The sequence below is a fragment of the Drosophila tropicalis genome, unplaced genomic scaffold (genome assembly GCF_018151085.1).
Source record: "Drosophila tropicalis isolate 14030-0801.00 unplaced genomic scaffold, ASM1815108v1 contig_859, whole genome shotgun sequence".
NCBI lineage: Eukaryota > Metazoa > Arthropoda > Insecta > Diptera > Drosophilidae > Drosophila > Drosophila tropicalis.
Genome location: NW_027173353.1, coordinates 873,112 through 899,657, shown reverse-complemented (window position 1 = coordinate 899,657; position 26,546 = coordinate 873,112). Strand labels below are relative to the sequence as shown.

The following is a 26,546-nucleotide window of genomic DNA, read 5'->3' as shown; positions in this document are numbered from 1 at the left end:
TGCCGTTCAACTTAAGCCAGTAATTGTAAAGTGAAGTCTCATTAAACAGTTTAGACTTTATTTAGATATTCGATCACAAATGCTGTGTAAATAATCGCAATAAGGACTAAGGGTTTTTTTGGTTCACCAAAATAGGTGGTAAAGGTTTTTTTATCAAATGAAATCAGGAATATTCTTATACAAACTTATGCAACTTAAACAATTAGAAGCCAATTTATAAATTATGCACACTTCGATATAGAAGTCATAAAAACTTCATTTTCAAACCCTCTTGATGATAGAAATCAACAAATCTGCCACACACAATCTCAATCTCTGCATCCACTCGAGATATATTTTTTTCTGTCTGTCTTTATGTTTCTCTCTCCTCCATTTATTGTCGACATTTATGATTTATTTATGGGGAACCATGTTGGCAAATTTTCTTGCCCTCAGCATTTGTTTACTTGTTCACCGAGTACTCGAAGTAACAACAACAACAACAACAAAAGGGGTAAGGGGGAATAAATGAAAATCAAAATTGTTGAAATCCAAGTTGGCTTTGGCACCAAAACAGAAAAATCATACAAGCAAAAATATATTTGTGGGTATTTTATTAAAGTCAGAGTGTGGAGAGATGAAAATTCGAAATTCTAGCCACGCACTTGTTTATTTTTCATTCAGTTTTTTGCCTTCAGTCGTCGAGTTGTCAATGTGCGAGTTTCTCAACTTTTTCAACTTTTACTTTAAACTAATTCAATTTTTAGTTGTCTCGGTCACGACAAAGTTAACCCAATTTGCAAGTGAAAGAATAAACAAGCAAAAAAAAAAAGAAGAAAATTCCTTTAAAAAAAGTAAAAGTTTTTTTGCATCATTTTATTTTTGTTTTCGTTGTTCGTGTGTTCTTGCCACTGAAAAAGTTTTTTTCAAATACTATATATACAGATCGGAAGGGTCGGTTGCCTGGTTTTTGCCCACTCGCAGAGGTTTGCCGACATGTAAGTATATGCACATGTGTAAGTAAAACAGTTTGGGCAGTAATTAAAAAAAGGAGTCAACAAAAAGTAAACACCATAGAAAGACAAAGTGCCGATTGCCAGGTACTCTACATGGTCAAATAAGTTTAGACCATCTTCATTACCTTAGCCAAATGTATTAGAGCGTTCCAAAGTGGTTGTCCATCTCATATGTCTAAACTGTTTTTATTTCTGTATTGATTTATTGAAAGCTATCAAATCCAAAGAATTCTAAGAAAAAGGGCCCATTTACGAGCCAATTTAGGCAATAAATGTTAAAAGAAAACTTAAAATAGTAGTCGACTATCGCATATGCCTAACAAATTGGAAAAAATGTAGATCAAGGATAGTTTTTTCTTTATTAGGTGCGTTCTGAATAACGACTGCATTATACTTAATAGGGTAAATGGGAATGGGTGAATGGTGGTAAAACCAACATGAGACACGTGAAACTCGAGTAACTCCCGGGGAAACGCGGTAAATGTAAATTCATTAAAATTACCACACAAACTGAGAGTAATATATGTGTGTGTAAGTACATAGAGTAAGTGCTGTTGCCAAGGTTGTCGATAGTGCAATGTTGGCTTATACCCAACGCGAGTTGTGTATGTATATGTATGTACATATATGCGGAGATGTGGTTGCTGCTGTATGTGTCACAGCAATTTAATTAGCGTGCACATAACTTGATAAAATATTCAAGGCATTTCCAGCGAAATATGCGCCATGTTTTACGTATCCCTCGTATTTAGGACGTGTGTGTGTGTGTAGAGAGAGCATAACCCACCCACTGATAGCATTTTGATTAAAACACCTCATAAAAATCAATTAGCAACATTTCAATGACTTACCCCCAGGGGTCAGAAATTGTTTAAAAGCCCTGCGGCTATTGCTTTAGCTTTAGATTCTGTGGCTCCAGCTAAAGTATTTAAAGGAACAAAAGGACATTCTAAATGTAGATATGAATGAACGAATTACATACTTTAAATGCTGCTGCTGTCAGGTTGACAACCATAAAAGGAAAACATTGAAAAGCACAAACAAACACACACACGAGGGAAACGCAAAAAAAAAGAAAGTAGGAAAATACTAAGCAGCATTATGCTGACAAGACAGAAAAGGCCAAGTGCCGGGGGTGTTGTGGAGCTGGTTAGAGGATGACAGGGCGGCAGCAAGTCAGCCACATTTAATGTCAAACTAACACAAAACGTACACATATAGACACACATAGATATTTGGGGCCAAAAAGGCAGAATACGCAGCAAAAGCTGAAAAGCAAAGTGATGAGAATGACGAGAATACAGAGACAAGGACACAGACACGGACACGATGACAACGACGACGATGACGATGTCTACTAGGACGAGGCCAAGAGTTGCCGTAGGCCAAATGAACCAGACTCTGATAAAGATTCAAAACACAACAAAAAAAAAAAAAAAGAAGTGAATGGAGAAAGGGAGTAGCTTGTTAAAATTCCAACAAACTGGCAGACAAGTTACCACCCGCATTCCATATCCTTCTCCCCTCTCCATGTATATCTCTATCCATCACTTGCCTCAAGAGTGTGCCCTCAGTTTAGTCCATGGAATGTATGTATGTTTCCTCTCCCTTTTGTACATCTCGTTGTTGTTGTTGCTCTTATTGTCAATGCAATAAAATGAAAATGAAATAAAATAGGCAAAATGGTGGCAAGCAGAGACATACAAGGAAAAGCCCCAAGGATAATAATGGAAGTTAAAATGTAGACAAAAACCCCAACAACAATCCCATTTTCATACGTGGATAACAGGACCGGCCTGACTTTAAGTCTTTATCAGCTTGAAGTAGAACGAGCAACAGTTATCTAAAATCTTGTTTTAAAAAAGGTAAAGCCATGACACTATATTATCCGAAGTTCTTGGTAGTTTCATATGTCTGGGAATTCCCACGAAAAAAAAATTACTAATCAAGTCCGTTAATTGTCTATAAAGTAAAAGTTTCAGTTCTTTTTTAAAAGAGATCTTGATTATACAAACTACTGTTTCTAAAAAAGAAATCCGCTCCTGAATGGCAAACAAATCTATAACTATGCGATTGTATTTTTGTAAGAGTGAGTGTGTGTGTGTGTATGACAGACAAGTGAGTCCAGCTAGCAAAACTTAAATGCCATTAGCCCTCGTCCTGGTTACTTCGACACAACATTTTTACCCTGACTCAGGCAAAGACCAAGGCAAAAGCGTGCCAGGTAACTAACTCAAACACTCGCACACACACACAAATACACACAGCGAAATAAACAGACACATGGAGACTAAGCTACTGTACGTGCCTTCATCGTGTTGCCTTTCCTGTGGACTGCTTCTTCTCTCCCTTTCCCTTTCACCCCCACACTGTAACCGGCATAATTCAGTCTCCTTCACCCGCCTTGTCTCTTTTACTCTCTTTCTCTCAAGGCACACTCCTCGGGCAGTGAGGGCAATTGAAATAACTTCTTCCGCTTGCCTGCCTCGCTTCCGCTGCTTGAATATGTCCCCCAAATCGGCAAGCAAGCCTTCAATCCGCCCCTCTCTCTTTCGCTCTTTCTCACTCTCTGTCTCTGTCTCTCTCGCGCGCTTTGTGTGGCTCTCTGGCCATGCTGTTGCCATTTATTTTATTTGTGCTTTAAGTGATTTGGCATGACCCTGGCAACATGTTGCTGGGTAAAATGTTGAGAGCGTATCCAACTCGCTTCGTTTGTATGCTCAGATATGAGTAGAGATTTTCTTCGTTTCTTGTTGCTCGGCAGAAACAGGCAGCCAACCTTTACCATCGTCTTTATCCCACCCATTCCACAAACACCCACTCGTCCACTCTCTCTCTCTCTCTCTCTCTCTCTCCCTTCTCTCTGTCTCTCTCGTTTCCTAACTGTTGGCAATAAAAAACATTTAAGCACGCATTACATTATTGAGCGCGCCCTGCTTGAAACTGACATTTGGACTGAGACGACAGCGACGTCGACGTTAACGTTGACGTTGAAGCTGATTGTGGGTGGTGGTTGAGGACGTGTATGTGTGTGTGTGTGTTTTTGGGTCTGCTTGTGTGTGTGTGGGTGGTTGAGCATGCACTTTGTATTAATTTAAATTGCTTTTGGGATTGTCAGCTATGAGTTATTATGACACACACACAGACACACACGTACACATACCATATAAGACTAGAAAAGAGTCCACGAGGAAGAGAGAGAGCGATGCGTTTAAATGGCATGCAAAATTGTTGCTAACAAATTAACTACAAATTGTGGCACCATAAAAAGGGGTTGGATTTTGGTTTGTTATGTGGCAAAAGTCTAACTCTAAGGACTATTGTTTTGCTCATACTAATTGTCGCTTACGTCGATGTTAACTGATTTTCGAATGGAATACACGTAGAATACACGTAAAAGATTCGCTTTTTGCAGTAAGATTTGTTTTAACTTTGGAAAATGCGGCATATCAAAAGGATAAAGGACTCAATATTTAGATATTTATTATGGTTAATGAGAAACGTAAACGTTCTCTTTGTTAGGGTATACTTTGTCAGTGCCTTAGATTTAATTACTAATAGAAAGAGCATTTGTTTTGAGCAAAGTCAATATAACCATATTGACAGCTTAATTATTTTATAGTTAGTTAATCTGTGAAAATTGCCTAATTAAAACTCTGTGTTAAAATGTTTAATAGTTTTCTTAGGGTCCTGTAGTACTACCTGAAATATATTTAACGCTTTCTAACTTTACGGATTAAGTTAAATTGTGTCACATTCAAATGTTGAGCCATAAATTTATGCCAACACTCATGCCAGCACTCGCACAACCATTTACATATACACACATACATACATAGAGAGACAAATGTACAAGGCTATTCTGTCCTGTGTATAAAACGTATGTGTTGCTGCTGCTGTTGCCTAGTTGGAAGCCCTTTTTCTGGGCTGTATTTCCATCTCTTTTCCCTTTTTTCACTTTGGCAGCCATCTCATGTCTCTTTTTGCAAATGTCTTTCTCGCTCGCACTTGGCTTCTTGTACACGATTGTGCAACATTTTGTTATGCAAATCACAACGCAGTGCGCCAGGAAATAGGCTAAGGCTGCCCGCCACCCCAAAGTCGTGTTGTTGGGGTTAAGTAAGTTAAAGTTGAACTACATTGCTCGACCCTGGTTGTCCCTGGGCTCCGAGCTTGAGCTCTGTATTTTATTGCATTACTTTAGATGTGTTCCGAGTGGGTGAGAAAAAGGACAAGAAGGGGGTAAAGTTGAACTGAAGGCTGGCAAATTACATTAAGTACGATGGCGCAATGGCAAGCGTCAGTTGGCAGAAAAACCATTAACAACTTGACGACAAATGTGCAGCTGCTGTTGAGCAGCTAATCTCAGTAGCGTCTCATTCTTAATCTCTCCTTGTCTCTCTCTATTTTTCTTTACAGAGCGGCTGTGGCACTAAATGATGCCCGAAACTGAACGCGACTCGTTGGTGGCAGCTGAAATGGTTAGTGGTGCCTTGAGTCACGGTTATGGCATAGTCAAGGATCAACAGCAGCAACAGCATCATCATCTACAGCACCAGCAACAGCAGCATCATCATTCCCAGCTTCCTCATCAGCAGCAACAGCAGCATCAACAGTCATTATCAGATCCATATAAAATGGCCACCAGCACATATGTATACAGCAGTCCTCTGACCATACCACCCACACATGTGGCCATGGTTCATAGTCCTAATAGCAGCAGAGACAAGCTTGGCAATCTGCTACGTGTGCGTGACAACAACAATAGTCATAGCCCTAGCAGCAGTGGCAGTTCCCCCACCACATTTCTTCAAAAGCAATTGGAGTCACCTAATAGTCGATCAGTGGTTAACAGCAACAGTCAACAACAACCTCGTCGCTCGATCACGCCGTATCCTACTGCAGCATCAGCTCCACCTCCCCCCACAGCAGCAGCAGCAGCGATTGCAGCTACAACCAGTTGGCATGCCCATGTATATGCCCGTCCGCCCAATCGTCCTACCCCACACTCCATAGCTGATATTTTGGGCATGGCTCAAGTTGAGAAGGAGACCCTTCTACTCGAGGGTGGCAATCCCATAACAGCGGCTGGCCCAGCTAAATCACCAAAGAGCATTTTGCGTAACTTTGAACAGCAATATGCACAACAGCAACAACATCAAGAGCAACGTCCTCTGCGCAGTGCATCCATCTCCATGAGCGATGCCAGTGAGGAGGATAGCGCAGCAACAACTGCAATAGCAACAACAACAGCAACAGTCACTGCAGCAACAGCTTTAGCAGCAGTAGCAACAGCAACAACACCACCAGCAATAGCAGCAATACCGCCAGCAACTTCACTTGATCAGCCATTAAATCTGTGTGTGGCCAAAAAATCGCGTGATGGTAATCAGTCGCCCATGCCAGTCAAACAGCAGAATCAACTTCTGGGCAAGACAACCGCCAAAAAGGGTGAGTAGAATTCAAGCGAATTTTAATTAATTTTATTTTGTCTCCTTTATGTTTTGGTATACACATATCGGTATATGTTGTTGCTAATTCTCATATTTTGGCGCCGAGTTGAGAATTTTAGGCGCAACGCTCGACAAGCCTGCCAATTGAGCGAAGCGCTGAGCTCTCAACACGCTTCATCGAAGCGTACCGCAGGCAACGCGGCGTATGCGTGTTCTGCCAAATTAAATGATGCCAGTCCGTACATAGTTGTATTTATATACACATACACAATCAGACACAAAAATCCTATATGCATATATGTCTGTATATCTACAATATGCTAATGGCCTCCACACTCCAGTTAAGAATCAATGCTAGGCAGTCACTCATTCCCTCACTCACTCAATTACTCATTCACTGAATCAGTCAGTCAATCAATTTTCAAGAGATTTAATGCACATTAAAATGTAATTATGCAAGTCTATTTGACCTGATTACCGAAAAGCTGATATTTTGCAGGCTCTTCCAAGTCTGCCTACAAATTCCGTATATTAGTGTACATATGTATGTATAAATGCCATATACACTGAGAGAATAGATATATATAAAGTATCTTCCAATAAATGTGCACAATATTTAATAAATTTTGAGCAAGTTATATCCACTGAAGACTCCAGTTAAACATATCTATAAAACAAGATAATTTTAAATCTATTCTGCTGCTAGTTAGTTTATGTCCCATTAGTTTGTGAATTTAATTTTTATCTGCAATAGTTTGAAAGTGCTTTAAAAACTCCTTCCTTCAAAGGAAGCAATTCCATCAAGCAATGACGAATGAAAAGTAAACAAATTTTTGGCTAACATTACATTGAACTAGCTAAAAGACCATTAAAAATGAAGAGCGAGAAACTTATTAGTTATTTTTAGACAGATTAGTTGTAGAAAATTATAAAACGCAAGTGCTTAATGCATTTTAACCCTTTCATTTATGTAAAACAATTTAGATAAAATAAAATATATCTGGGCGACCTATATAAAGTCGAATAGTTTCGCTTTTAGGTAATTCTATATGCCACCCAATTAAAAAAACAATAATAATTCAATTTTAAAAATTCAAAAAAACTATTCTACAAAATCAAAAAACAAAAAAAATATAAAACAAACTATTAGAAAATTTACAAACTTGATTGCTGTCAGCCAAATTATGAACTCAATTGTTCATGTATGAATGACCAATATAGATATATGCTTAAACAAAACAACATTGATTGTATTATATTCCAAATATATTCACTTCTCGTTTTGTGTATAATTAACAATCGAAAAGTGTAATTGGCTTGCAAAATGCGCAAATTTAATTAGCTGCATTTTTCGTAACGTTTTTGTTGTTTTTCTGTCTCTCTCTCTCTCTCTTTTCAATTTGTTGCCAATTTGAATATGCGCTGCATTATAAAATGATTCAATTCTAAATAGGGGGGCTGGTCGACTAGAGGGAGGGGGAGCGAAAGGCGTGGGGCAGGAGCTGTGTGGGGTCTATCAAAATGGCACGAATATAACAAATGCAATTAGCAATTAGCAATATGCACACAGCCAAAGCAGCAACGGCAGCAGCAATGGCAACAACAATCAATAAAAACAATATACAGAAGAAAAAAAAAGCAATCAACTTCAAAAATAAGCGAACTTGAGCACAAAAGTTGAATAATTTTATAGCTTTTATTGTTATTATTGTAGTTGTTGTTGTTGCTGCCATTTGTTTGTTTATGCGCGTTAATTGTTCAATGCTGCGTTCAGTTTTTATTGTTATTAAAATCACGTACTAGACTTTTGCCCATAACAATGGCAAAAAAAAAAATAAAACAATTACAACAAAACCAATTGCCAATATCGGACAAATTTGGTTTATTGTGTTCATATGCATAAGAGAGAGTGAGAGAGCGAGATAGGTTTTCCAAGTGTAATGAATGTCAAAGTCCAAGCAAATGTCTCTCTCTCTCCAGTCATCAGTTGTTAATTTTCGCTTAATTAACTCAATGAGCTAAGAGTGGGGGGGATAGACAAGTCGACGAGGGGAAGAAGGGGTGGGGGGTCGGTAGTCCGAAGTGGGGCCAGCTGAATTTCAAAAAAAAAAAAAGTGTAACTCAAATGTTTGTTTACTTTTTCTGTTTCTGTTTAGTTTTTATTGATTTCACGACCATTGGGGGGCGCCCTTTGCGCTTCACTGGACTTCAGTGTCGTGTCTGTGCGTCAGTGTCTGATTGTGTGTGTGTGTATTTTAGCTGGGGTCATTTAAAAATGTCCAATGCCAAATGGTCGCCAAATTAATCACAGTGTCGTCTCGTGCATATGCAACTCATCAGTTGAACAGCCCACGCGGCGTATTAGCAATGTGTTTGGATTTAACTGTCAATTAGATTTCAATTATGCATTGTTAATTGAAGTTGTCCAGACAACAACTAAATACAGCAACGGCAACAACCATCACAACTAATACTACTCATGCCAAACACGTTTTCAGAGCCCCAGCACACAAAACCATAAAATTTGTAGCTATGGCAATGTTAACACTTGTTTCGCCTAGACGGTCTATAAAAACGTTGCGAACTCAAGTAGAAAATACACTCCACATTTCATAATTAAATTGCACTTAATAATAATTCATTGAAAATTGTACAACATTTCCCGAAAATCGTTTACGAGCCAAAACGAAATATGCAATAAAATGCAATTTGTAAATGAGAAAAACAAATTTCTTGGGAAAACCAATTCTTTGTTAAATATTTTGGTGCTAAAGCAAAAAAAGAAAGAAAAAAACCCCATTAAATTGTAAATCGAGCAAAGCTTTTCCAGGGAAATCAACTCTTCAATCAAGTTTCTGAGCTATATATAAATTTATAAGTTTAGCTAATCAGCATTCAAACTTATGCACAGATTTGATATAAAACTTATTTATTTAAGGACTATGATATTAATTCTAAATTAGAATTCTAGTTCGATATAGAGAGCTAAATCTAATGTTAGTCACTTGCACTCTTCAATCAATTCATGGTCACCATTAATAGACGGTTGTATTCTGTTACAAATGTACAACAAATTGCTATAAACGATTGCATTTTTAATAAATGAAAATGATGGCGAATGAATGATACAAAACAAAGGCGTTCACTCGACCAGTCAATTGGCAATGCATTTGACTGGCTAATTGCAATAAAAGTGGTTAGCAATTGAGGTTAAGCAGCTGCAAAAACAATTAAAAACCAAACACACGCACACTTGGTATGTGAAATAAACAACTAAAAAGAGTTTTCATTATTAATTTTTCCATAGAGCATTCTGCCAGACCAGTGGCCAAGAAAAAGAAGTCGTCACCCAACAGCACGGGCACATCTTTGGCCCTACCGCCGGACATTAGTCCGACGGCCAGTAGTGACACATTGATGCGCGAGAAATTGTTGGCTCCCTCTACGGCCAATTCACCGGGTTCCGGATCGGCAATAAACATGCAGCCCAGCAATGCCAGCAGCAATATTGAGACAACTGAAGATGACTCCGATTCAGGATCAACGGATGCCAGACGCAAGAAAAAGGCACGCACCACCTTTACGGGTCGTCAGATATTTGAGTTGGAGAAACAATTTGAGGTCAAGAAATATCTCAGTTCAAGTGAACGCACCGAAATGGCAAAATTGTTAAATGTCACCGAAACGCAGGTAAGAAGAGACAACAGATTCATTTAATTCCTATATTTCTGCCAAATTGAATGTCAAACGCATTCAAATTTAATTAAAATCGATAATCCCAGCAACACATTCGTAATTGATATTCAATTAAGAGACCGAAAATAAACCCTTTCGCCCAATTTGCTGTATGCATTTGAAATGCCATCGCATAAAATTAAAATATTATTTGACTGCAATTAATTTATCCCACATAAAACCAAATTATGTTGATTAAAACGGCAACCGTTGATTTAGGCAAAGAGCCCTTCTAAGCATATTTTAATTAGTTGAGCTTAATTTTAGATAATTTGAGGGAACTGACAATTTTATCCATAGTGTAAAATTTTCCCAGTTTATTGAGATTAAACGAAATCATATGGGAGCAAAGATGAAAGAAAATAGATTTTGAATGGCAAAAGTGATTATTTGTTTGGCTTAGTACTTTATTAATTAATATTTTAATTACATTACATAAAGTGTATTGTTGTTTAAGTGACCTATTAACCGCATCTTCATATTTTCGGAAACTAATGACTTAATAGGCAAATAAGTAGAGAGCATATACATATGTATATGGATTGTATAGATATAGATTTTATCTCTGTTAAGTATGTATTTAAATTCATTTAAAGTCCTTGCGGCTCTCTTTTCAAAATAGAATTTATCGTATTTTAATTGAAGCACATACAATAAAGCAATCGAGGTGTGATTTGGCTTAATGCCTGAGTAATTATAATGCCATATATAATGCTAAATTATTATGGTTAAAGTTATTATTGCTGTTGTTGTTGTTGCTACTGTCGCTTGTTTTTGTTGTTGTTGTTGTTGTAACAACAGTTTGTGCAATGCAATGAAAGAGAAGGATAGAGTCAAAATTGTGTTGCAATTGCTGCATGGACAAGCAACATGGAATGCCTTTAAGCATAAGCAAACACACACACACACACACGCACACAAACACATATTTATGTGCATGGATGTGAAATAAATTGAGATTTATTAGCTAATTAGAATAAATTAACTTTGCAACAAGGATATAACTGAAGACAACAGCTGCCAGCTAAATTATATACATTTCAACATTTATATATGTAAATCGACACTGAGAGAAAATCAACAAACAAAATCTATCGAATTGTTTAAGACTTACGAATTGACAAATTTCGTACTACTTTCTTTATATCTAGATTATAATTATACTCGTCCATCCATGAAATATCTTGATTTCTTTCAAACAAAATATACATAACCAAAGATAATGTATTTCCATTTCAATTGAAACAAATGTTTATTGCATTTTCAATTGGTTTTTAAGTCATTGTAAGGCTAATGGCAAGCAAACAATTCACAAACAACCAACTAATGAAGTTCAAATTCTATTAAACGAGTAATTGAAAAGTTTGAAGTAACTGCTCAAGCCCAGTTGACCATTTTTGTCTGGCAATAAGATATTGGTATTAATTTATTCTCGAATTCAAATTAGTGTATGTCCGTTAAGTCAAAAAAGACGAAACTTATTGCATTTCCCTCAGTGATTTAATGCTGAATATATGGAATTCACCTATAGACGTTCAAAATGACTTTACATTACATGCATGTTTATATGCTTTGGTGGTAAATATTATATACCTATAGCTAAATAGAGGTATGTATATATGTAGATACATATGTATTTAACAGTTTCATTGTTGTACATAAGTAACTGAGATAACTTGCTTTGCGGTTTCTCTGGGCTTAATTGGCTTTGCATAAATGCTGTGGGCAGCGGGTAACCGTATATTCTGTGTTTGTCATATGCTGAATTTGACAAGTGACTAAACGTACTTACTTGATTACCAACTAACTATAGCCTCGCACTAACCGTTAAATGCTAAATGCAGACTATTTAAAATACTAGAACAGAAACCAGTTTTGGATGCAGTTGGAAATATTTCTGTAGAGACAATCTGCTGCAATGGCAAGCACATTGAAATGTCTGCCTAATTAAATTAAATTCTCCATCAAGTTAATTAATTACAAGTTTATAAGGAATATACCGTAAGAGCCCACACAAATACACACCGAAGTGTGTGGCATATGCTGTGTGTTTGTTTGTGTGGGTGTGTGTGAGAGTCAACATGTTACACTCAGGCATGTCGGCATGAAAGAGCCTTGTTTTGCCTATGTTATTAATATTATAAGCCAGCTTTAGCCATATATCATTCTAGCAGCCCCCAAGTCAGAAGGAGCCAACAGCCATAACATTTAAATGCAAAACATAGATTTTCGTCCTTTTGCCAATGTTTTGTGGCCGGCTACCCAAAGAGAGAGAGAGAGAGAGAGAGAGAGAGAGAGAGAGAGAGAGAGAGAGAGTGTGTGTGTGTGTGTTTTTGTATGTAAAATATTGGCTGTCGCATAAACATGTATGTGTTAATCACAGCAATAATATCAGCAAATTAACTCCATCTACTCTTACTTCCTCTCATTTATTCACCATTTGTCTCTCACTTAGTTTGTCTCTCTCTCCCTCTCTCTCTATAGTTGTGTCTATCTCTATATATTGTTGTGTAGAAGTGTTTGTGCATTCTGCTGTATAGATTGAGCCTTAAGCCTTTCGGTCATTTGCATTGGCACTTGCTCATTTCCCACTGCTTGAAAATACTTCTTAATTGACCTCAAAACTAAAATTTGGCAAGTGGCGAATTTCAATTAAATTTCAATTTATTTTTATATTCACTTATGTGTTGGCATTTCTACACAAACATATTTCTTTTGAGAAAATCATACAAAGTTGCTCATACGCACCATTAGCCCAAATGAAACATATTCCTTTTTAAATAGATGACAAGTGGACGCAGGTACACACATCAGCACACAACTCCATTTCTTCTCTCTCTGTCTTCCCCCTTCTTGGTATTTCCTACCACTCTTTACCCCTCGAAAACCTACTCCTAATGTGTCTAGCATCGTCTGTCATCAACAAACTGTAAAATAGCCATAAGCCAGATAAAAATCAATTAATTACGCGTACATGCGGCTGCCACTCTCTACTTCTCTCTCTCCCACTCTCTCCTCAATACACTGTATGACTCCCTCTGGCTTTGGAATAATGGCACACTCACACACACATACACTGTATACGCACACACACGCATTGACAACATTGTAATTGTGTTGCGATTACCAACGAACGTCACGCGCCAAACGCAGACGCTGCAGCGGCAGCAAATTACATTTGCATATTAGTGCCAGAGGCAAATGGTAGATCAGAGAAGAGTGCTGAGGGCAGAATATAGTTACGCGGCTAAGGGCTGAGTGGCAAAGGGTGATGCCTCACATCACCATGATTCTGCAACACATCCATACGTTCACATATACATACATACATATGTACATATCTATTTTTTTTGTTTAGTGGCGTTGCATCTCTCTGCAAGAGCAGGTGGAAGAGGAGTCGAAAGGGCGTGGGCAACCGTCTGACAATTTGCATTTGAGTTTAAATGTTTACCCTAGCTCATAAGCCGAAGTAATTGGTCACCAGGTGACCTAGCATCAATGCAGCGGGGAATTTCCAACGGAATATAATGATTTTGATTTCGAATTTGACTTTTAATGGAACGTGACATTGATGTCATTTGTTGAGGGAAAATAATTGTAAGTTAGTTTTGATCAATGCTCTAAAAAGGGGTTAAACAACAAATCCAGTAAAACTTCTTTTGTTGCAGTTAGTTCAAGTTTTTGTTTTCAATTAAAATTGAATTAAACAGCGCAAAAGTTCAAAGTTTCTCATCTGTTAAGTGCTTTCGAAGTTTGCCATAAAGTTTTGAATCAACTTAATTTTGTTATAAATTGGATTTGTCATTAGATCTTTTGTATAGCTAATTATCAAATTTAATATAGCTTTTTTTTATACCTTTGCAGAGGGTATTATAAAATTGATTAGATGTTTGTAACGCACAGAAGGAGACGTTTCCGACCCCATAAAGTATATTCTTGATCAGCGTGAGAAGCTGAGTCGATATAGCCATGTCCGTCTGACCGTCTGTCCGTCCGTCTGTGCGTACGCGTTTTACTCAGCCGTCTTAAGAGCTATCGGGCTGAAATTTTTTTTCGTGGGTTTTTATTACCCGGCAAAAATAAAGTATGAAAACCATAAGGATCGGACCACTATATAATAGAAGAACTAGAAGAAACATTTTCATAAAAATTGAGTATGCTATGAAATTTACATATATGAGAGTAAAATTGTTTTGTTTGTATATTGATGAATTGAGTTGCAGAAAACAAATTTTGAACATGTAAAATTATTATTACCAAGGACTGCAAGGGTATACAAACTTCGGCATAGCCGATGTTAGCTTCTTTGATTTTTTTAAGAGTAAGAAGAATTTTGAATATATAGTCTGTTTTGTTTTTGAGATAATGTTAGGATCTCTTTGATAAATTTCTATTCATGGGTAGATAAATTGATTACCTTTATAGCGAATTACACAATATACATATAAATAAACATAATGAGTCTACTTTAGTCCAAAATTCAATAAATTATCAAGCCAAAATAAAGTTGCCCAACTGTTCTGCTAATGATGATGATGGTCGGTCGGTCTCTCTGTACTTTATAGCCAGAGCTGTCCTCTCATTTGTGACCGCATATTGCTATATATGACACTTTGCCTCATCTAGTCGAATGTTTCTGTATATATGTATGTACATATTACCATATATGTATATGTATGTATAAATGTTTGTGTAGGTAGGCATGTATCTTTGGCCAATTGCATGGCAGATAGCCTTGGTGTCCTTTGCGCTTCGCCTCAAATTCTCTCTCTGGCATTTGGCCAAATGACAAATACGATAATTAAATTAAACTGCTGCCACAAGCAGCACAAACAAATCAAATGACAATTCATCTTTGAGGGCAGAGCTCAGGCATTCACACGCAGACAAACACACAAAGTGGAGGATGAATAAACTTACACTAACTAACTAGCATAATGTGACTGTGCTTTTATTGTAGGCCAGACCGAAAATTTCTCGGTTGTGTTTATAATTAATTTTTGCATATGCAAATAAATAAATATATAGTTAAATCTACCATAAACAATGCAAAATGTGCTGGCATAACAGTGCGTATGTGTGATATTATTTTATTATAGCCATTTATATCAATCATACGCAGCATTGTACAGTCATCGGTTTTTGCTCTCCACATTCAAATTCAAATTGTATAATGTATACAGTTATATATATGTAGGTATATATAAATAAAGCTGTCATTTACAATCTTTGGCCTTCGCCAAGCAATTAAATTTTATTTAATTGTGGCAATAAAATGTAAGATTTCACTTAAAATTAACAATAGCATGAAGTCTCGATAATCTCCACATACATTCACATATACTACGTACACACATCCATACATTCATTCATATATATGTATTTTCAAATGGAATTTGAATTCATTATTTAAGTATTTTAAGTACTTAAATAGATTTTGATAATGGCTTTATAGAATCATGCGAAGCTAGCCATAAAAAGATTATTATACTCGTCACTCTGATGAGAAATTGTTTTTATTTAGTTAGTCATGGGTTAGTACATCATTCTCTACAGGAATAAAACTTGGGCTTGGAACTATGAGTTTTAAGTGATTTTACTTAATTTCAAATCGTTTCATCTATTGACATTTGGGTTTCTCTTTTCTGTATTTATCATACATATGTGTAACAGATATAGGCAAGTGGAATTGATTCAATAATGGAATCTGTTATTGCAAGTTATTGGTTTTGGGCAGGACAAACTTAAATATTTACAATTTGCAATTGTTATAAATGCCTTTGGCTAATTAATTAACTAATTAAATGAATTTACATTTTATTACACACTTGCTGTGTGTGCGCTCAATTATGATTAAAACGACAAAAATGTATTTATAAATAATGCAATTTTAACGCCAACATAAATTGCTAAACAAATATAACGCATACGCCGTGTACATCCACCACGAATAATTCATTATGAAAATGAAATTTTAAGCACGAAAAAACAAACACAAATTGCTATTGTGTATTATTCGAGAGTTGTGTGTGTGCGTGTGCTAGTGTGTGTTTGTGTGTGTATAAATAAATAATATAGTATTTATTTATGCGTAAATGGCAAAACATTCTCATTGTTGTTGTTGTTAGCTTAAGCTTCGCCTAAAAATGGCCAAAAAACAAGAGCAACAATTTTGCAACAACAAAAAGCAACCGCAAAGTGTCACTCTTTTGTCGTATGCTTGTGTGCATAATTTAAAACAATAAATGCAATTTTCTATTATTATTTATATTGTTCTTGTTGTTATTATTATTATTATTATTATTCGTGTTATTAGCCATTTTGAACCACAACTTAATTAAAATGTTACGCATACGCCATGTGGCAGCCATATCTCACTCCCGCCTTGCCCAGCATCATAAAGAGAGAGAGAGAGAGAGAGAGTATGATTTTGCCAATATTATTTCAACACCAGAACAATCATTTAAATTATGCTAGGGGAAAACTAGAACAAACAAATCTTAATTGTTGCCCATTTTCAAGGAAATTGCCATACAAATTGACCCCGAAATACTATTAAAAATTTTCCCACTTAAATTAGTTTTCCATGTAGCAGCTGGACCCGGCCCTATTTATCAATTATTCATAAAAGCGGAAATAGTTTGCCAACAACTAACTTGGCAGCCACTTCGATTGGTTGGCATAAACAAAACAACAAAATTTCAATAGAAACAAAAGCCAAAAACTAGAAGAGGCGGAGCTACTAAAAATTAAACGTTTACTCTCGCAGACGTCGCTCTACTTTTCTCTCACTTTATCTCTTTTTTCCTCTTGACCGCCGCTCATTTCTCTCTCATTCACTCTCCCTCTCTCTCTGTCTTTTATTTTCTCATCGCCTGACGATCTTATGAGCATATTAATTTTGGTGGGCGTTTCTAAATGACTTTTCCCCGTTTGCTACTAAATACTTGGCAATTAGCAAATCAACAAGAACAGTTGACAGCTTTTTGCCTTTTTTCATTTTGTTTTTGTTTTTTTGTTGTTCAGTCTTTTGAAAAATTATTAAAAATAATGGCAATTCTTAAGATATTTTGCTCGCTGCTGCGTGTGTGCCTTCAGGCTTCCGAGCAATTAACTTTGACGCAAAACAAAGGCAAAAATAAATTTGGTCAAAGTGTTGTGCCGTTTGTTTGTTAGCCATTGCTTTAATACCCTACAAAATAGTTTAAACTAATCATTTCTGGATCAAAGTTATATTAATCTAAATTTGATTAAATCGGGAACAAATATTCAAGGATATTCAGTACATGAAATAAAACTTTTACTCACTTTTACTTATTGATGGCAATTTAATTTATGTCTTCCATGTGATTCCTTTTTGAATGTCTGCAGTTCTATTCGATATTTCTTAGTTTTTAATGCTCAAAATTGTCTGAAAAGATGAAATAAATTGAAACAGAAATGATTTTAACTTTATGATTCATATATAAAGATGAAACAAGTGAGAAGACCAAGTTTTTTCTGTTGATAAAAATTAAGTCTCAACATTACTGAAGTCACTAAATTATATTTTCATAATTAACAACTTTTTTAACAGCTGAAATAGCTAATTATAGAGTATTTTAAATACTCTCAATTAGTTAAGGTTTTATGAATATTATACCAACAACAACAACCTCATAAGTAATGCTAAAACATTCACCAAAAGTTGTCAAACAGCAACATAATTCTGCAAAAATAAAACATAAAAAAGCCAAAGTGGTAAAGAAAAAACAAAGTAAAACGAGTGGGCGAGAGCAGCAGCAGCAGCAGGTTTCAAAAAAGTTGACCGCTTTGACAATCCAACACAATAAGCCAATTAAAACTGACTCTCGGACTTTTAAAATAAAAAAACAGGCTAAAAAGGGCTGACAAAGTGAAAGGCTACTAAAAAAGGCACCCACTACTCACATACCACGTCCGACTCCCTAAATTCATCCACTCTATCTGAATTAAAAACTCAAGTTGGTTTATTAGAAACGGTTATAGAAATACTTGGCTTTTAGAGGTCATCAAAAATGTCGGCCCGTGTTATCAATATGATTATCATATAAACTAATATTTGATTTGAAAAAGGAGATGTAAGATGACTTGAGAGGCTCCGTTATCTATTTAGATAGGATATCATAAGAAAAATTCTTGCAAAATAAAACCAAACAAAAAAGGCAATACCAAATTAAACTTTCCGACATCATTATGATTATTCATTATCATATGAAATGCTTTTCTTCTTCTATTTCTATTGCATTTTTGTTGATTTATGTGGATTTGCTAATGGCGATGCAATGAATATTTACGATTATACATATATTTATATACATATCTGCCCCATGGCGTTTCTTTTTTTTTTTTTTTGTTCAATGTGTAAAACAGATTTGAAATTTTTATTTATAACATAAATAGTTTTGCATTCAATTCTCTTATGAACAGCAGACACAGAGTCTTCGGGCATTTATATAATGCAAATATTTCATATGAGTAGATGATTTCGTTTTTTTTTTTTTTTTTTTGGTTTCAATAATGATTTTTAATATAATACATTTTTCTCATTCTGTTTGGCTGACTGCTACAAATAGTGGAAACTCAATAACAACAAATGTGTACTCAGCATGTGGTTTTAATGTATTTTTTGCACATATATAGCAAAATTATTTATAATTAATCAGCTATCTCTCGCATTATGTTCTGTTAACTAACAACTTTATGAATTGCATTTGTTGCATAAACAAAATATTAAGCTCCTTATAATTTACCAATTCTGCTATGGAGCTTAAACTTTACAAAAATTACCCCAAATTCAACAAAATTGAAAACTGACTTATGCCCCCTCTAAAGTATGTTATGTGCAATCAATCCCAAGTTTGCAGAGACATCGAAATGTGCACTATACGCATTTTGCTCCAAGCTTTGGTGAGATACCAGTAAAAGGTACATACTCATTGTTATTATGACCATTCATTACAGTTTACCTTGTTTAATTGGTACTCCAAGAACAATGAAACATGCCGAATTGTCCAAATACTAATTGCAATGCCAGTTCTGACAAACATACTCAGCAGATTATCAGCACATATGTAGAAGACAATTATAATTCAGGTCGAAGAAAGGCCATACCATTTGAATATTATCCCTGCACAAAGTCTTGTATTACACAAAGCGACTGCCATAGTGGGGGGGTAAGGCAACTGAGAAGGGAGAAATTCAAACAAATGAAAATGCAAAAGGTTTCAGTTTTCCCAGAATGCAAGCCAACAACTATGTTTCTATAAATTCAATAAAACAATATTTAATTTCTGATTTACCGATAATTGGGATTTCAAGCTTTGTATAAAGAAATAAAGATAATTATTAACAAGACTAGAATATTAAGTTTAGAACTACTTTTAATGGATTTAACTAAATCACAAAAACCTCTATTCTAGCAAACTCCAGTGTATATGAAATTAAAAATGATTTTACTTTCTAAATTTACTTTGTTGCAGTTGTGTTCTTTTTATTTTGTTGCTTTGTTTTTGGCACTGGATGAATACTCACTAAATCTCCCCTCAAAATGTAAATTTCTTGGCACTTGGCTGAGCAAAATTACTTATTAGTTACACAAAGAGGGGCAGCTGTCATTACACCAAGACGAAGACTTGTCTCCCGCCTTTCTGCCCTACCCCATGGTTCCATCTATCATGTAATTTGGTTGCTCATTGTTGCATCCATCTGGACCCCATCCACCACCTCTCAACATAGGCACAGCCATTTGGTTTCGTTTATTTTAGAAAAGTGCGAGAAGAAAATGTGAAATGAAAATTAATTATACAACCTAGAGAAAAAGGGGGTTAGGGTGGCGTGTAAATTGTTGCAGTTGCGACTATTTAGGGATCATTATTATGACTAAACAAATAGATAGGGCTGGGCCCCAGTCTGCCGGTGAATCCTTTTCGTTCATCTCTGTTATATATGAGTACATGTAGATTCTATTATAATCTATTCAAATTGGTTGCGGCTTTTGACTTTTCTATAGCGAACACATTTAAATATCAATAAATCATAAACAGAAAAGAGCACACGAGGGACAGAAATCAGGCCCAAAAGCTTAAGAAATTTTGACAAGAAATCTAAAATATTTTTAGATATTGCTTCGCACTAAAATAAAATAAATAACAATGTTCTGTTATTTTTGGTTTGGCTTAATGAGGTTTTGGTGTACATCAAAACAAAATCAGAAAATATGGCATACTTTATGTGAAAGACAAATATCTAACAATAAGTAATTCGATATGAAATCCTTATCAAAGTTAGTTTTAGGCTTAAGTTAATGAAACATGAATGTTGTTTTTTTTTTTTTTGCGGCACTAACATAGTTAGAATACTAATAACTTTTTCAAGCGTAACTTTCACTTAATAAAATTAAAAACGAAACAAGATTTATGAGATAAATAATAATAAAAATTTACTCCAAATCAATTTGATAATCAAGTAAATCAATTGAAATTACAAAAATGCCACACAGATAATTTTTAAAAACAACAACAATAAGAACATAAAAAATATATGAATGTTTGGAAAAATTAGGCCAGACGCTCTTTAAAAATAATCAACAATTAGGTTGAAACAGTTCGCCGCATGCCACCAAAAAGTGCCCGCATCTAAGATCCATAAAAATAGCCCATTTAAATTTCAACAAAAAGAAGAAGACAAACTAATCGTTATATACATTGCGACTTTGATTTACCCTGTATACGATAGTAGAAAGGTTGTGGAAAGTGTCGAAAAAAGTTGCTATCTTTAGATCTAGTTGAAGTCCCGAATTGTCCAGACTCCTTCTTTTAAATATTTGGGCAAATTTTGGCAACAATTTTTAAGATATTTCAAGAGAAAAAACCTACAATAACAATGAAAATGTGGATGATATAACATTATGTAAAAGAACTCTAGTACTTATTTCCAATAACTAAAGAGACAGAAGATTACTGAAAGAACAGACGATTTTAAAGCTGAAGGAACATATATACTGCATTCTCTACCCTTTCACGGTATTTACAAATGTGAAATGACCATTTAAACTTGCTCATAAGGTAAACATGGCCAAATGCTTTATTGTTTATTAAGGCAAAAGTATTTAATGAGCTAAAAAAAAGGGGGTAAATTGTATTAATACCCCCTCCTCCCCTCTCTCTCACTCAAATATATAGTATGCATCATAACAGGATGAGTAATTGGTGATTCGGTATAAAACGCATAAACCGAAAATAATTATGAGGAAATTGGCCAGCCATTTAGCTTGCATAATGTGATGGGAATGGGGATAGGATGAAGGAGGAGGCAGAGGGGGCTGGTGGTCGACCTCATAATCCATCTTAATCCATAAAATAAACAATTTGCTGCTCACATAGACATCAATCCATCGGCAAGTGCTGAATACATTTTCCATTCCATTTGTATTAAGATGCCTTTAATTTTTGTTGTGTGTATTTGAAATATTTGGCAATCAATTAATTGATTTTCCTTATGAATATATAATCGAACTTTTGTGCATATATTTACTAAATTTTTCCACACATACAAAAATATATTGTTCCTTATATTTATTGTTCTTGCTGTAGTTGAGCATTTCCTCTATAAAACACAAAAAAAAAAACATGAAGTGTGCAGAGGAGTGGTGAATGGGGTGAGCAGAGGGGGGAGGAGCAACGTTAATTTCATAATTTTTACGCCACTCTCGGCCAAAATGAGCATGTCATTTGATGGCATCTATCTTACGCTCCTGTCTGACGGACTCCTCGTATCTACTTGGGTGAATGTGTGCTGTGTGTGTGTTGTGTTCAGACATGCCGCTGAAATACTAATTATGTGCGCGATTTAAATAGATTTTTCATTTATTTAGCTAGGCCATCATTTTTGGATGAAATGGAAATGAAAATGAGCGGCGAATGCTTTATGTTGCGCCATTCCACACAGAATGAAAACGGAGATGGAGGTGCTGCAGATGGAATGGTAGAGGCTTCAGATGCTTCAACCATCTCTGCTTGTGCCCCATCTACTTTTGGTTTTTTTACTTTGCTTTTTGACAGCCGCACATCAATGTTCAGTATTTCAGCTTGTTTTGAGTTGCGACCTGACGTAGCGGAAGTGATGAGTGTACGAGTATGAGTGTGTGTGTGGGAGGGGGAAAATGTATCTTTGAGATACACGCAATAATTTTAATTATTTGTTGTACGCATTCTAATAAGGGCAAATGAGGCATAAACATGCATAATTATGGCAAAAGGCAGACAAGATCATTCCATCTAACCCATTCACATTTACCTTAGCACAGGAAGAAACATCATATAATATACATATAGGTATGTATAGCTATAGACACTAGATCAAATAATTAGCAAGATCATTAATGCAAAGCAAATAATTTACAAGTTCGTTTTTACATACGAACAAATGGAGAGAGGATAAAAGAGAACTAAATTTATTTCGTTTCACAAGACTTTCTGAGAAAATAAAGACAACAATCCTAAACAATATGCCTCAGTGGGTGGAGGACACTTTGAAAACTTAACTTAACAAATCTCTGTTTATTTACAATTAATTGAACTCTTTTCTTTTCGTTTTACAGGTAAAAATCTGGTTTCAAAATCGTCGCACAAAATGGAAGAAACAGGATAATATAACTAACAATGAGGCGGCTGAGCACAAGTCAACTAACTCAAATAAAACAGGAGTGGATCAGCAGCAGCAGCAGCCATCGAAAGGAAATAGCAACTCTGGCTCACCCACGGTCAATGTCTTGCCATCGGAGGGGGTAACTAAAAAAGTCCCCCCAATGGCCAGGCGGAGAAGTCACGTGGCAACAACAACAACAACAATTCGCAAACTCTCACGATTAACAACAACAATAACAATGAAGGCAAATTGCCAACAACAAAACAGTCGACGACAAAGATTAAAAAACAATTGAACGCTCTGCTGGAGAAGGCCGCAAAGACCGCAAATAGTAATGGCGGAAATATGGCCACAAATGGCAGCGATTCTCAGGCAACAATTGCAGGCACAAACAACAACAACAATAACAATAATAACAACAATAACAACACTAAATCCACTGAGAAGCGACATCATGGCGGAAGCAACAACAACAACAATCATGGTGAATCATTGCTAACACGTTTGCATCAGCATGCCATACCCCTGACTGTGGAGCCGGCAGCACCTTTAGAACAAACCGAAAAACTGGAAATCAAAAAAGAAGAATCACCACAGCATCGAGAGCTTCAATTGAGACTGCAACGTGCAGCGGCAGCGGCCGAAGCAGCTGCAGCAGCAGCAGCAGTAGCAGCAGCAGCGGCATCTGCCGCCACAACTGCTAAACAACAAAATGGAAGGAGTCCTCCACCATCAACAGCAGCAGCTCCGGCCGTTCCTGCTCTGTTGAGTGATATGGATTTTGAGAGCAAACTTGCCGCCTCTACCATATCGATTGCCATAGGGTTAACCAATAAACAGTCAAAGTCCGAATTAGAGCCAAAGAATGCAAGTGAATCGGAGGGTGAAGGCGATGCCGAAGGTGAAGCTGATGGCGAGGGCGATGGTGAAAATGATAACAATGGAGGAGATGTTGATGATGAAGAGGACGAAGATGACACTTCTAGCGAGCATGGGGATTCCACTGAGGCGCACGATTCACAGGATCAGGATGTGGCCATGTAAAAATGCAAAAAAAAGGAAATATAAAACAAATTCAGTCAAATTAACTTGTGCCAAAAAGTCGAATATTGCTCACAGCACAACCTTATACCACCCAACCACCACCACCAACACCTACAATTCCTTTCATCTCCTAACTAAACAACGGCCCGTGTTTTTAATTTCTAATTGTAATTGTAATTTATTTCATAAATATTTAATAATAATCTATAATTGTATTTTTACGCTTAAGCGCTAATCCTAAGTTTAGGCCTTGTAAATGTTGCCATTAGAAACGCATTTAAATGTTTGAACTTTCGAGAATTTCATGTGATAAAGTATACGAAAGCAGGCGAAAAGTGGTTCGCCATTAGCGGTGAAATAAAGAGCATCCGCTCAACAAAAAAAAAAAAAAAAACAAACAAATAAATAAACACCAGAGAGATAAGCCCACACTAATCACGGCTTCAAATATAGAATTCGGGGACCGTAAAAGGCAGTTGACTTACTTGGATAATAAAATGGACAAGTAATGCTAAAGAAGTTATAGTCTGGACATTGAGTTTCCAAAACTATATCAGAAATTTTTGAACATAATTATCGTCCCAAAGAACTTACAATGTATTTCCAATTTTGAAACAGTTTTCTTCAGTCTTCATTTAGGATGAAGAACGACGAATCAATTCCTTGTCCTATTTGTTTTGAAAACTAAAGGTTTGTTTCTAAACGAAACATACAACTAACCTGAATAAGAAAAGGAAAATGAATACATGGTAGTCAATAAGTTGTTCTTTGAGTCAAAAACTTAAATACCAAATATTTATCTTTAAACTCAATGTCTTTATATCAAGCCAGATTATAGTGTTACCTGTGTCTAAATAGGATTTAAGAAAGTCATCTTTCAAACATACATATGTATGTATGTTGAAGGATATTCTGAAATACTATCTATGTAACTCCTAAAAAACGGTCTCTGTGAAAATCTTGATTTTACTACTTAAAATATTAAATGTATAATATTGAGAATCTAATTAAGTCCCCAGCTATGCTAAATGGAACATATTTATTGAGTGTTTATACAAAAAAAAAAAAAAAAAAAAAAAAAAAAAAAAAGAAAGAAAGAAAACTATCCAAAAAACAAAAAAATGAGACATTTTAAATTCAAAAGAAAGAAAAAAATAAAGCAGTAATATTTAAAAAATTAAAAACAAAACTTACAAACGTTGTTTCTTGTGGGCATGGGTTGGTTCAAGGGGTGGCAGAGGAATATCTACCACACCCTCAGAAGTGACTAGGAATTCGGCAACATTGTTTGGGGTTTCCGGTGAATACATAATTTCCAATTTGCGTACAGTTATCAATTGATCGCCTAGACGATGCTGTTTGGGCACTTTGGAGACAATTAAACGAGTACGCCCAAGATGTGCCCATTGGAGACCTAAACATGGTATATCCTGCATTGGTTTATCATCTCTGCTGGCGCTGCTGGATGTCATTTGATTGATGCAGATAACCGCACAGTTGTATTTGTCGGCATAGGTAAGCAGATCGTTAGCCAAGCGTCGCATATCCCGAGTTCGTTCATCATAGTCCGTGAAGAGACGAAAGATGGCCGCAACCGAGTCAATAATAATTAATCCAATGGCATGTTGTTGCATCAATTGAGGCAGACGATTGCTAACACATTCCAGCAGAGGCTTCACTTCGAATTGTTGTTCCACAAAGACATTGGCTAGAAAATTGAGATTTTCCTTGGGATAACGAGCCTCGAAGACTTTACTTATCTCCAACATGCGACGCGAGGGAAATGCATCCTCAGTGCAAATAAAAGCGACTCCTTTGGCCAGGCCGCCCAAATGAAGTGGCAGCTGGACGCACACGGCCAACTGTAGCAATAACTGAGTCTTACCCACGCCAGAAGCTCCACATATTTCGGTAATTCCCCGAGTAACAACACCGCCGCCTGTGCAGCGATCCAGGGATGGGCAGCCGAAGGTTATGCGAGACCAACGCACATTAGCCAACGGCTTAAACAGAGAATCCGCTGAGGTGAGATTCAAAACTGGAGTTAACACTTGAATCTATAAGCTATTCCATGAATGTGTTACCTGACATTGGGGTCTCGGCCAGCCACTTGGCCGCTGCGTCCTTTAGCACACGGACATCGTCCGGCGTGCATATCCGTACCAGTGAGTGCAAAGATTTAGAGCGGGTATCCAGAAACTGGACTCTGGGCGTGGTAAGAATCTCCTCTGGCGTGACCACATTGACTAGATTAAAAGCACATTAGATGGCACTTGAACTAATTCAAGGGTTCCCTTCCCCGCTTACCCTGCTTGGCAATTTCTCTTATATGCTCAGGCAATTGTTCCAAAAAGTTTGTTGTCATCGTTCGTTGCGGGTGGCCTACTGCAAGCATGCCTCTGGGGCTTGCGTGACGACACTTTAGGTGTTGAGATTCCTATATACATATACCACCTGAGATTGCTAATGCGGCAATATATTGATCAAACAAAACGACGGCGCCAAAAAAAAGTGCAATTTAAATTGGGTGGGCGATCAGCTGTTCGTCAGGAGCGGACTATTGCAATGTGAGATGGACCTATCGATATTTTGTTGATTTATCTAATAAGAAAATCCAAGCGCAGCATTAGCTTGATTCTCTTTGCCCTTGCCA

At 36.4% G+C, this 26,546-nt stretch overlaps 2 protein-coding genes across 2 annotated transcripts; one reads left to right on the top strand and one right to left on the bottom strand.

Annotated features, from left to right (window-relative positions):
- Window positions 1–627: 627 nt before the first annotated feature.
- On the top strand, window positions 628–24,096 carry NK7.1. The gene is given in 5 exon segments (XM_068296122.1): window positions 628–977; window positions 5,415–6,446; window positions 9,756–10,138; window positions 22,803–23,015; window positions 23,018–24,096. Coding segments are annotated over 4 exon segments (2,487 nt in total). The 5' UTR covers window positions 628–977; window positions 5,415–5,431; the 3' UTR covers window positions 23,894–24,096.
- spn-B (spindle B) lies at window positions 17,502–26,443 on the bottom strand. The gene is made up of 4 exons (XM_068296123.1): window positions 26,201–26,443; window positions 25,978–26,139; window positions 25,088–25,913; window positions 17,502–17,594 (listed from the first exon to the last, which is right to left on the bottom strand). Exons 1-4 carry the CDS (start codon window positions 26,286–26,288, stop codon window positions 17,585–17,587), a joined length of 1,086 nt encoding a protein of 361 aa, XP_068152224.1. The 5' UTR covers window positions 26,289–26,443; the 3' UTR covers window positions 17,502–17,584.
- Window positions 26,444–26,546: the final 103 nt, after the last annotated feature.